The sequence below is a fragment of the Scyliorhinus canicula genome, chromosome 10 (genome assembly GCF_902713615.1).
Source record: "Scyliorhinus canicula chromosome 10, sScyCan1.1, whole genome shotgun sequence".
Taxonomy (NCBI): domain Eukaryota; kingdom Metazoa; phylum Chordata; class Chondrichthyes; order Carcharhiniformes; family Scyliorhinidae; genus Scyliorhinus; species Scyliorhinus canicula.
Window position 1 is genome coordinate 105,682,416 of NC_052155.1, and position 13,528 is coordinate 105,695,943.

General features: G+C 40.7%; 1 protein-coding gene across 6 annotated transcripts in view; it reads right to left on the minus strand.

The window, feature by feature from the left end:
• Positions 1 to 343: 343 nt before the first annotated feature.
• pde7a (phosphodiesterase 7A) overlaps positions 344 to 13,528 on the minus strand; it is a 114,463-nt gene continuing 101,278 nt past the window's right edge. For all 6 annotated transcript variants that reach the window (XM_038809488.1, XM_038809489.1, XM_038809491.1 and 3 more), the window contains 5 exons: positions 12,831 to 12,922; positions 8,766 to 8,910; positions 4,930 to 5,026; positions 3,095 to 3,175; positions 344 to 2,149 (listed from right to left, as the gene is read on the minus strand). In XM_038809488.1, the coding sequence (XP_038665416.1) occupies positions 1,971 to 2,149; positions 3,095 to 3,175; positions 4,930 to 5,026; positions 8,766 to 8,910; positions 12,831 to 12,922 (594 nt within the window). In that variant the 3' untranslated portion in view covers positions 344 to 1,970. The remainder of the gene's footprint in view (positions 2,150 to 3,094; positions 3,176 to 4,929; positions 5,027 to 8,765; positions 8,911 to 12,830; positions 12,923 to 13,528) is intronic.

Below are 13,528 nucleotides of genomic sequence, written 5' to 3' on the forward strand. Positions count from 1 at the left end.
CAACTTTATTTTTTGCTTGCAACTAATAAACATAAAAACTCGGGCAATAAATGAGATTTAGAGCTTTCCAGCTTTCCCGCTGATGGAGGCGAGTTCCCCAGCTTAATTATTTTTCACAAGAACAATGATTTTTAAGCCAAATGTAGTTTCTCTTATTGTAATTATTCAATTACTTATAATTCCAAAATCAGTTACTGGGGCGGTTACAAAAGCAGTGTATGAAGGTTTCTGCCATGCTTTACTGAACCAGTGATTAAAGTGAAATCCTGATCCTGTGTAATAAGTGAAATGTGAACAGTGCACTATCAATAAAAAGATTAAAATTTCACAGATCAAACAGACATGTAGTTCAAAAGGTATGTCAATTTTTAATTCAAAATTCTGAACAGCAACAGGCACATATCAAAATATGAATATGGCATCTCTGCCAACAATCTGGTAATGTCCCTAAGCATAACATTGAAGCCTTCATCTCTCAAAGATGGCTGTTGCAACAAATTGTAAACAGAATTCTCTTAAACAGTCCTGAAATACAAGTAACTAAAAAAAAACAGTCCTGAAATACAAGTAACTTAAAAAAAAAAGAGAAAAGCACCAAGTTTGTTTAACTGGAAAATGCCAACCTAAGATACAGTTCTGCTTACTGTACATAATCAACAACTATTTAAAACATTGTAAAATACAAAATGGAATGTTTGAAGTTTAAAATAACATTTGTAATCTTATCCTACAAAGAGTTCATCTTTTCACATCAAACGAGGCCCACAGGGGAGTAACAATTCACTCGCAAAAGGTCGAGGAACAATGCACTTTTCAAAATAAAAACAGATTTGGTCACTTAGCTTTGTGCATAGTTTTAAGGCATCTGTAGCATTTGAGTTTTTCTTCAATCTGGATACATGTATTTCACATTTTGAAGAAAACTGAATGGTGTAAGTGGCACTTTGTTCTGATAGACTTATTCTTGGGTACCACCACCACTTGCTCCAGAAACACAGGCAAATATCCTGAGCTGATCTTTATAATGAATTACTGCCACTATCACTGTAAGTGCAGTTCATGCATGAAAACCACATGTTGGCTTCACCCACTAATCTGTTTTTCTATTTCTTCAATTCTCCCCAAAAAGGCAAAGGCCAGCAGCACTCTTTTTCCCATTGCTGAAGTAAAGCTTGGTTGTGGTCAAGAGATGAAGGTTGGATTCACAGTGCACTAAAGGAACACCATGGTAGATGGGAGGCTCCCATGGGAACTTAAATGGCATCACAAAGATTAAAAACGAGCTGCAGCATTTATTTTTGTTCTATCTTCTTACCAAATAGCATTTCCCAAATTAGTGGTTCCTTTTCCACTATGCTTCAAGGCAAGAACCAGAACCAAAGTATCAAAAATACAGCATTGTAAACAAATCTCTGAGGCAGAAAAAGACTGGCTTCTTTGCATGCATTCAGTCACTCCAAAATGACGGGAAGAGAACAAAAACTCTTCTTGTACCAACATCAGAAGATTTTCACTAAGTTCATATTTTAGCCTTTTGAAAAAAACCACAGAAAACCTCAAGTGCAGAAATTCTAAGTATCAGTCTGTATTACAGTATTCAAATTTAAATGGCACTTTCTGGGACACTGCCACCTTCCAATCCCTTCAGTTTGGCCACCACTGCAGTTTACGTGCTCAATGTCTCACAAAAGCCAACTGAGGTATTTGTGTATTGCTTTATGTTCAGGCCTAGCGAGGGGCAAAGAAGCAATATGTTGCTTTGAAAAAAGCACGGAATTACATTAATGTTGGCACGGGTACACATGCAACCGTGACAGTCGAAGCCTGCAAATATATCTACACCCCCCCCAGACCTAAAGAATTATCCCATCTGCTTTCAACCCAATAGGCTGAAAATTAATTGTCCAGTTGCAGCAGAATGAGCTAGGCGAGTGGGGTAAAATCATTCTTGGCTTTCCTGAGGTAATAATTCAGTCCATTTCCTCGTAAATAGAATCAGCATCATCTCCACTCCGGGTACGTTCCTGTAGTAATCTCTTCCAGCTAGCATTATTCAGGCTAATGTGTCCAAGCATAGTCCGTGTCAGTGTGGTGTTGCAGAATCGGGACCACTCCACAAAAAGAGGTTTTACTACGCAAGTTATAAAACCTGTTACATAAAACAAAACCTTAATTAACATTAATACAAATTTTTAAATTGACATGTTAAATTTTATATAATGATAAACAGCTTTAACTGCAAGGATAAATTAGTATAATAATAATAATCTTTATTATGACAAGTAGGCTTACATTACCACTGCAATGACATTACTGTGAAAAGGCCCTAGTCGCCATATTCCGGTGCCTGTTCGGGTACACACAGGGAGAATTCAGAATGTCCAATTCACCTAACTGCACGTCTTTCGGGACTTGTGGAAGGAAACCGGGGCATCCAGAGGAAACCCATGCAGACAGGGGGGAGAACGTGCAGACTCCGAACAGACAGTGACCCAAGCCGGGAATCAAACCTGGGACCCTGGAGTGCTAACCACTGTGCTGCCCAAATAGTATGTCCAAAGACAGAAAAATAACAATGTTTTGTTTAAAACAAAGAACACAAAAGTAAAGACACAGGTAAGGAATGTGCTATATACGTCAACACTTTTCACTCCAAGGCCCTATAGATTACTTTTTTTTTATAAAAAAGGTAGTTTTCAACTGCAATTCTGAGACAAATATGCTACCAATGTAAAGCTAATCAAATTGTCAGAGTAATAATATTGACACTATTGTAATTAAGGCTTAAAATAATTAAGTGAAAATAGAACATTTTGAACACCTCCCATCCATTTTCCCTATTTTCTGTTCTCTGTGCTTTTTTACTTCCACTTCTTTTTCAAAACTTCCGACAAAATTTTCTCCTTTTAATAAAAGCTCAAAATTCAAAACATTGCTTGTTTTAGAGATAAGACTGGCTCAATTTCTGAAACTATTTTCTCAAAATCAAGGTGCCCCTAACTGATCTTAACCACTGATTGCACCTAAATAACTGCAGTGGCTGAATGTTACCTACGTCAGCTCTATTGCATTTTGTTGAAACTCAACCACTCACCTATTTGAATATCGGCAGCAGTTTCTGAATGACGATCGCATAGCTGACTTATAGCTAGCTTATGCCGCCTTTCAATATCCCCTGAACAGGAAAAAGCAGTGTAAATATATAGTCTCATGATGATTGCTGATGTATTAAAATTTTCAAAAGGTATCCTATTTGTTAGTGCATTATTCTCCCAAACTGAACATTCTGCACCTTTTGCTATGAGTATTTTTATTTCATTTTACATGAGTAATATGCATTTTTTAAATTATACAGACGAATATAAACCTACAAAATAGATATTATGGCTTGCTTTATCCACAATGTCGAAGATTTTATGAAGTAAAATACATAAAGGGGCATTTTTTTGTTTTGGAGTTTTCCTTCAAGTAAAACACAAGAGGTTTAATTTTGAGAGACATGGAGTTAGTGCAGTAAATTGATAAAGCTGTTTGCACGAGTGATACCAGTTTCATAGAATCCCTACAATGCAGAAGGAAGCCATTCAGCCCATCGTGTCTGCACCAACCCTCCAAAAGAGCATCCTATCTAGGCCCATTTCCCACCTCCCCCCTCCCCATAATCCTGCACATTGATCATGGCTACTCCATGTAAACCAGGTTAAAGCTGAACATCTTTGGATTGTGGCAAGAAACCGGAGCATCCAGAGGAAACCCATGCAGACATGGGGAGAGCATGAAAATTCCACACAGATGGTCACTGGAGGTCAGAATCGAACCTGTGCCACCCGAGACAAACTCCAGAGACGAGAGTACATAATGACCTGAGATGCTAACTCTTGTTACATTCCCCACAAATGTTGCCAGGTATGCTGAGTATTTCCTGCATTTTCTATTTTTATCTTTGAAGTTGTCCCTAGGTGTGCCATCTGTAATGAGCTGTATTCCTGGAGGTTGGCAGTTAAGAGATCAAGTTAATTTTGCAATTCCCTCCACCAGTATTCAGCTGCCTCAGGAGGATAGCTCGGATCATGCTGAAGGAACATGAGATCTTCTAGGATTACGTTCGATGAGGTGGAGGAGAAGATTGCTGCGGACTTAAACTGGCCCATTCTTACATTTTTGGGAGTATACAGACCCAAGACAAGGCTCCAGGTAATCCAGTACCACAAGGCAGATCTAAATATTACCCTTTCTGATTAATCCCCTTATCTTAAATAACTTATTTTCATATTTTTCCAGCTCCTCTGTCGTGTAGGTTCCAAATTAAACAACCTCTCAGTGGGGCCTGAGAAATAGGATTGGTTTCTTTGGTTTAACTGCCATTCCTCTTCCGCCACCCAATAATCAATTAGCTTATCTGATCGCTGCCAAACTTTGATTTGATATCTGGAAGGATCAATCTGTCATGACCCCAAACACCTTTTCCGAATTTGCTTTGGTTCACAATTTACCATTAGTCTTGTAAATCTGCAAGTACCTGCTGTTAAGACTCATTTACTCCCCCATCCTCTTCCATACGAATCATTCCTGCTATTTTGAGGCATCCTCCAATTATGAGGTGAAGGGGCTAATGATATTTCCAATATTCATACAGCCTTATTATAGAAAATACTGAATTTTTAAAAGATATATTTTTATTCTCCTCCTTTTTCACATTTTCTCCCAACCCCCATCTTCTACCCCCTCAAAGAGCCGGCTCATCCTCACCCTTGTGAGGTGAGGTGTGTTCTATATACCATAGAAAATACTGAATTACACTGGTCCTGAAAACAAGTCCTGTGGATACAGTGTTGTGGAATTATGGGTGGGAATTGTGAAAAGGGTTATTATTTTTGCTTTATTGTTTGTTACAAAAATTCTCTAAACTGAGCCATTTTTCAAACGTACCTTGACGGAAGAATTCTTGGCATACTTTTTCACTCCATTGCCGACTCAGTTTCCAAGTCCGGCATGGGTTACTGACATCTGCACATTTCAGTGCTATCTACAAGAAGAACAAAAATTATTTGTAATGTTCATTGTTTTTATTTTCCTCACTTCCATTAGCTTAACATTTTAAGGAAGTTTTTTATTCCACAATTCCAATCACTAGGTGGTTAGCAGCGATAAGATTGCATGCAAGCTTGGGCAAGAAAAATGTATCAAAACTACTCTTTCGAACACCGGTAACAAATGTACTTTATTCAATTTGAACTAAAAATATTCGCAATTTCCAGAACAATAAAGCAAAACACCAAAATAATTATTAATCACACATGAAGTGACAACCATTGTATCCCTACATAGCAGGAGGCCATTTAGCCCAACGAGTCTGCACCGATGCTCTGAAAGAGCACCCTCCCTAGGTCCACGCCCCCACCCTATCCCCATCAGCCTGCGCATTGATCATGGCCAATCCATCTAACCTGCACATCCTTGGCCTGTGGGAGGAAACCGGAGCACCCAGAGGCAGGGGGAGAATGTGCACACTCCACAGTTACCCAAGGCCGAAATTGAACCCAGGTCCCTCGTGCAGTGAGGCAGCTGTGCGAACTAACCACATCCTGAAGAATATTTGATCCCCTTAGTCCATTGTTGTGATCCTCAGAAGCAGAGGTTGGAGAGGAAGACGAGACACACAAAAATGAAGATGGGAACAGTGCAAAGAATTAAGTACATGCATACAGGGGAACGGTAGAAGAAAAAAGGAACCTTGTGGTGCGGTATGGTGCCCTAATAATGGACCAGAAGCTCTGCGTTAAAGTCTAATGCCAGAACGTGTTGGCCACAGGAGCATTCAACATGTTTCAACGGGCTGATAATTAGCTTGGAAATTCTTCCACCACTTCCCCCACTATTCCTCAAAGAGTTTTAAAAAAAGAAGTGCAGTATATGGGTGTGAAGAGATGCTAACATAGAAGAAACACAGGTAGCTAGCACAGAAGGAGACCCACAAAGAATGTAATGGACACACCCATGCACAAATAGAACAGGTACATAAATCGAAACAATGGAGTAAATGCACATAAGAGGATTTGACATACACAGAAGTGACAGCAAAATCCATGTACAAAAAACAACGGGGAAGAAAACACAAACACAGGAGAAGACAAGGCAGAAAGAGAAGTGGAAAGAGACAAAACAACCCACAGAACAGTTGCGAGCACACACATAAAAGCACAGAAGAAACACATTAGGAGTAAGAGACAGACCAACACTGACATAAATTGACAAAAAGTCAGGCAACACACAGACACGTTGGGGTGTGGCTTCAATAATACTGAATTCTTATGCCTGGATCTTGCTCCTAAATATTTGAGAAATGCCATTTCCTTTCAAATGTAGTACTAAGCCTGCTTACAGGCACACAAAAAATGAAAGAGAGGAAGTCAGAACTGTTAATCATTTAGACTAGGTCAAATGTCCAGGGTGCATATAAATGTCAAGCCATACTAGATCTGAATAAATGTTAGATATTGAATATTAAAACAAAAACCATTTAGAAAGAGTTCAACAAAATAATGTTTTTTTTATATAAAATGAGTACCCAATTCTTTCTTTCTAATTAAGGGCCAATTTAGCATCTTTGGGTTGTGGAGGTAGACCCAAGCAGACATGGGGAGAATGTGCAAACCCCACATGGACAGTGACCCAGGGCCAGGATCAAGGGCAGTCACTCACCTCACCTCCTTAATTCATTCCTTTAGCCCCTGTTTGCACCAAGGCTATAATGAAGTTTGGAGCCGAGCGGTCCTGCCAGGACCCAAACTGAGTGTCAGTGGCGAGCAAGTGCTTCTATATAGTGATGGCAATAACCCCTTTACTAAAAGACTTGAGAGAAGTGTGTTCGCACATGGATTGCATCACTCCTGCCTGATGTGAGCAACATAGCAAAGCAATTTTCGATTTTGTCAGGTAACTTTACTGGAACAGAGACTAGTTTTGGAACACAAATCTTCAGCATTAAAGCTTGGAAGTTGTCAGGGCCCATAGTCAGTGCTGCATCCAGTGCCTTCAGCCATTTCATGGCGTGAATTCAATTGTCCAAAGATAGACATCGGTGATACTGGGGACCTTGGGAGGAGGAAGAATTTAATCATTTACTTCGCATTGCTGGATGAACATGGTTGCAAATGCTTCAGAAGCTTGGTTCTTTCACTCATGAGCTGGGCTCTATCATCATTGAGAATGAGGATTTTCATGAAGCCACCTCCTCCCATTGCTTATTTAATTATCAACAACCATTATTCACAACTGAATCAGACAAGATTATAGAGATTTAATCTGATTGATTATTTAAGAGACTGGTTTACAGCTTGCTGCTTCCGTTGGTTAGCTTGCCTCCAGACCAGTGTTGTAGCCTCACCAAGTTGGCATCTTATTGAGGTACACCTGGTACTTCTCTTTGAATCATGCCTTGTCACCTGGCTTGGTGGTAATGGTAGAATGAGAGATATGCTAAGACATGAGGTTACAGGCTGTGTTGAATACAATTCTACCACTGCTAATGGCCCACAGTGCCTCATGGATGCCCAGTTCTGCATTTCTTCGTGTAGCGCGGTGTTAGTGGAGCGTGTTCTCAGTGTTGAGATGGGATTTCATCTCCACAAAAACTGTGAGGTAGTCACTCTTATCATTACTGTCAAGGGCAGATCCATCTGCGTCGATGGATTAGTGAGTTTTAGTAGGTTTTCCCCCTTGTGTTGATTCTCTCATGCCCACTGGCAGTATACACTTCAGAATGCAGCCAGTTTGGTCAGTAGTTTGTGCTATTGAGCCATTCTTAGTGATGGGCACTGAACTTCAACAGTCCTGCACCCAGAGTACATTCTGTGACCTCGGTACTTTGTCCAAGTACTTTGGAGAAGCACTGATTCATCAGCTAAGGGAGGCAGTATTTTGCAATCAGCAAGAGGTTCCCGTACCCATGTTTTAATAATAATAATAATCTTTATCATTGTCACAAGTAGTCGTACATTAACACTGTAATCACTGTAATGAAGTTACTGTGAAAATCCCCTAGTTGCCACATTCCGCCGCCTGTTCGGGTACACGGAGGAAGAATTCAGAATGTCCAATTCACCCAACAAGCACGTCTTTCGGAGGAAACCGGAGCACCCGGAGAAAACCCACACAGACAAGGGGAGAATGTGCAGATTCCACACAGACAGTGATCCAAGTAGGAGAAGCTAGATGGCCTTTCTGATCGTATTCTTTTTGTAATGGTTTGAGACAACAAAGTGGTTTACAAGGCCATTTCAGAGGCCATAGAATAAATAGAATCCACAGAATTCCTACAATGCAGAAGCAGGCCATTTGGCTAATGGAGTCTGTGCCTACCCTCTGAAAGAGCACCCTACCTAGGCCCACTGTGTCGCCTATCCCCCATAATCCCACGTAACCTCTACATCTTTGGACTGTGGGAGGAAACAGGAGCACCCGGAGGAAACCCACACAGACACAGTGCGGTGGTGGGGGGGGAGCCTGCAAACTCTACACAGACCTCAAGGCCGGAATTGAACCCAGATCCCTGATACTGTGAGGCAGCAGTGCTAACTACCGTGCCACCATATGGTTGAGTCTCTAAAGTCACATTTGTAGAGGTAAATGACATAGTCCAGCATTGTAATTGGTGAATGTGGAACGATTTAAGTTAAGCTTGCCCTTGGGTGATGGGAGGGTTGCGATGGAAACACAAGTATTTAAATCTTTAACTCCAGATAGAAGGTTTCAAATAAGGTTACCTGCAGCATGAAATGTCGCTGACTGGCATTATCTAAACATATGTCACTCGTGTCCAAGCGAGTTCGGAGTTGTGACAGAAACTCATTCTGGCGGCTTATGTCTGTGGCTAGAATTAGGGAACCCAACTGGCATCCCAGTTGATAGCTTCAAAAAGAAAAAGTAATATACTGTAAACATTTGACTAAATCTTTAAAAAAGCACTTATGTTGAGGTAACATTCCTGGGAACTTTTTTTATATAAAGACTGCAATTGACAAGATACAAATAGTTTAACCTTTTCATTTCAGTTTAATAACGAGGTAAATTCTAGTCCCTTCTAATGGAAGCAGACTCCCAAATATCACTTGAGCGTAAATTGAGATAAGACTGGAATCAACACATCTCTATTTCTATCTGCACATGGACTGCATGAATCAACAGCATACAGTTGGATTTACCAATTTATACCAAGCCACATGTGGCCTTGAGATTTTGCCATCATTTCTTAATTACCTTCATCAGTATTCTCTACATGATTTGACAAGGATCTTCCAATCTTTTTCCCATTAAGAAGAATTTTGTTATTAGGAAACCCAAATACATGACCAAACGCAAAGGTAAAGGGTAATATCCAGGGTAGTAGATTTGGCACTTACATCTAGGGCATCATCAGTGCTGAAGCACTGTGGACAAATGCCAGAAGCAGCTATACTGTCTAGAACGTTAGTCTACATTTATATCAATTTGTGGTGCAAGAGCATCTGCTCAGTAAGTTGACAGTAGGAAACACATCAGGAAAATAATCACTACCTGGATTCTAAATATCTTTCTGTAGATTGTTGACATTCTGTGCAATTTTACACTCATCCACATAAGGAGATACGACAGATGCCCAAAAGCTTGCTGAGCAAAGAGATGGAGGTTTTAAAGCAAAGAGATGGAGAGGGCATTCTGGCTGAAGGCATAGCCACCAATGGTGAAGCAAAAAAAAAAAAAAAAAAACGAGATGGACAAAGGGCTAGAATTGGAGGAGTGCAGAACTCTTGGGAGGTTTGCAGGGCTGGAAGAAGTTAGAGATTGGGAGAAGAGAGTTCATGAAAGAATTCTAAAATATGGCTGTCCATTTTAAAATAAACACATTGCTGAAACAAGAGCTAATGTGCGTCAGCAATCACAGGAATGATGGGTGTACAGGAATTGGTGCAATACAAGCACCAAGTTTTGGATGAGCCGCAGTTTATATATGCGTGAAAGTGGGAAACCAGCCAGGAGAAAATTGAAATAGTTAAGCCCATAGGTAACAAAAGCAAGGAATTTTACTGTCACCAAAGCAGTTTTAATATCTAGAAATATCGGAAACTAGGACAGCAGGTTGGTGGGCTAACAAGCTGCACACCTCCAAATAAAAGCTGGACGGATATCTGGAGGTGGCTTGCTGATGGCTGACTGGAGAATCCATTCTACATCCCATACTTATCCATTCTCCACCCGTCAGAGGCATAGGGATCAGTCTTTGGAGGGGTTTCCTCTCTACAGTGGTGGCCTGGCAGCTGTAACACAGTCTATTTTTTAAAATGGTAGCTTCTTCAGAGGGCACCTCGATGAAGGCTCATTTGTGGCCCCATTCCCATAGTGGCAGTCAATCTCTGCCACTAGGCTACCACCCTTTGGTAGTTGCAGACCCTCTGTTGGGCTACAGCCTGAGGAACCCATCCGCCTTCTTTAATTGGATGGCAGACCTGGAAGCAGCCAATTAGGAAGCTGCCTGAAGGTGCTCAGTCAACAAGTGTGGGATCGGGACCCAGAAATGGTCCATTCTTATTAATGGATAAGATTCAGTTCATGGAATCAGAAACTCAACCTAGGATCAGACAGGATGCCAAAAGTTTGGACATGATGGATGTAGAGGTCAGGGATAGGTGCGTGAACTCTCTTGAGATCGTCAATATATCAAAGGAGGAAGTGTTAAGTATCCTAAATTGCATTAAGGTAGACAAGTTCCAAGGCCGGATGGGATCTATCCCAGGTTACTGCGGGAGGCAAGTGGTTTAGCACAGGGCTAAATCGCTGGCTTTAAAAGCCGACCAAGGCAGGCCAGCAGCAGGTTCAATTCCCGTACCAGTTTCCCCGAACAGGCGCCGGAATGTGGCGACTAGGGGCTTTTCACAGTAACTTCATTTGAAGCCTACTTGTGACAATAAACGATTTTCATTTTCAATAGACGGGGTCTTAACAGATATCTTCACATCCTCTTTGACCACAGGCGAGGTTCCAGAGGAGAATAGCCAATGTCATTCCCTTGTTTAAGAAAGGAAGCAGGGACAATTCAGCAATTATAGGCCGGTGAACCGGACATCAGTGGTGGGGAAGCTTTTGGAAAAGATACGGAGGGACAGGGTGTATGCACATTTGGAGGAAAATGGACTATTAGTGGCAGGTAGCATGGTTTTGAACGGGGAAAGTCATGTCTCACCAACTTGATTGCGTTTTTTGAAGAGGTGACAAAGAAAATTGATGAGGGAAGGGCTGTAGATGTAGTTTATATGGACTTTAGCAAGGCATTTGACAAGGTCCCATATGGCAGACTGGTACAAAAACTAAAATCACATAGGATTCGGGGTGGGCTGGCTCGATGGATACAGAACTGGCATGATTATAGAAGACAGAGTAGCGGTGAAAGGGTGTTTTCCTGAATGGTGATCTGTAGCTAGTGGTGTTCCGAGGGATCAGAGCTGGGACCTCTGTTGTTTGTAGTATATAGAAATGATCTGGAGAAAAATGTGGGTGGTCTGATTAGCAGGTTTGCGGATGGCACGAAGATTGGTGGAGTTGCTGATAGTGCCGAGGATAAACAAGACATAAATAGTTTGGAGATTTGGGCACAGAAATGGGAGATGGGGTTTAACCTCAGACAAATGCGAGGATCAAATCTAGGTATGAATTATACTGTAAATGGCAGAACCCTTAGGAACATTAACACAGAGGGATCTGGGCATGCAGATCCACAGTTTCCTAAAAGTGGCAACATAGGTGGCCATGGTGATTAAGAAGACATATGGCATGCTTGCATTCATCAGTCAGAGCTTTTGAGTACAAGAGTTGGGAAATCATGTTGCAGCTATACAAAACCTTGGTCATGTCACATTTGTAGTATTGCATGCAGTTCTGGTCACCACATTATAATATAATAAGGATGTGGAAGCTTTGAAGAGTGTGCAAAGAAGGTTCACCAGGATGTTGCTTGGTTTCGAGGGTGTTGGCAATGAGGAGAAGTTGAATAAACTAGGATTGTTTTCACTTGAAAGACAGAGGCTGAGGAGAGACCCGATAGAGGTCTACAAAATTCTGAGAGGCATAGGCAGGGTGAATACTCAGAGGCTTTTTCTAGGGGTGGCAGTGTCAATTACAAGGGGGCACAGGGGGCTGAGAGGGGGAAAGTTGAAGGGAGATGTGCGAAGTATGTTTTTCACGCAGAGAGTGGTGGGTGCCTGGAACGCGCTGCCAGAGGATGTGGTGGAAGCAGGCACATTAGCAACATTTAAGAGGCACCTGGATGGATACATGAATGGGGAGGAAATAGGGGGATACGGACAGAGTAAGGGCAGAAGGTTTTTTTTTAAAGTTCGGGCATCATGACCGGCACAGGCTTGGAGGGCCGAAGGGCCTGTTCCTGTGCTGTACGTTTTTGTTCTTTGCCCATGGTATTAAGAGAGAAAGTGACAATATGGGCAGACGACGGTTAAAGGACAAAAAGTAGAAATTTTAAAAAAGAGGCATTTCTCAGATTGTCATATGTAGTTAGTGAAATGTCCAGGGAGAACTGGAATGCAGAAGTAAAAAGATAAAAAATCTGGCTCTCCTTTTCAGTTAACAAAGGTTTAAACGAATTTAAAAGTTGGAACATTTGGCAATCATCTTAGATTGAAAGTAAAGTTGACTAAAACAAGTTTGAACTTCTGGATATATATCAAATCCAATTTCGTAGAAATTAGTAATTTTTGAACATTCATTGAATGCATTGACAAATCCGTTCAGAAACAAGTCAAATTTGTAGACAATTATTTAGCGAAACATCAGATACCTACCTTTCCTCAACTGAAAGATGTGAAAATAATTTTGATTCCTGCAGCACACACACTGCTGATTTCCAATGATGGTTTTCTAACACAGAGGTATTCTGAGTGAAGAAAAGACAATTAGTGGTTACGGAAAAACAAATTCTTCTCATTTCCAAAGAGCAGATCACAGAAAAGGCAGTTATTCTGTTAGTTAAAAACTCAACTTTCCAATCAAAATGATCTTAATCTCTTGCCACTGAACATCTTCAAAAGTATTAACAATTTATTCTGTTGAATACCAATGACTGGCAAAACAAAGGCACTTTGAGATTCCGCAAAATTTAAATTGGAAAACTTCAGGGACAACATTAATAAATAAATCTTTTGAAAAAACCCACAAATCATTCAATCTAGTACATTAAACACAGATTCATTTGTGCATCTTCTTTTATCCAACTCTGCGTAACACTACTCTTTTTTTATATATTGGGAATACAATCCCACAAAATCATAGCATCATACCAATCTAAAATATTGTTCAATATGAATTTATATTGTCAAAAATAAATCAATACCATTTTGCCATGATGAGTGGAATGTTGCTCAAATGAAGGTCAGATTTGTTCAAAGGAAGCAAAACTATCCACGCTGCAGAATCATTTTCATTCTTTAAATGTAGATCCTCTAAATATCATTAAAAAGCAGCACCGATTCCAGTTGATAAG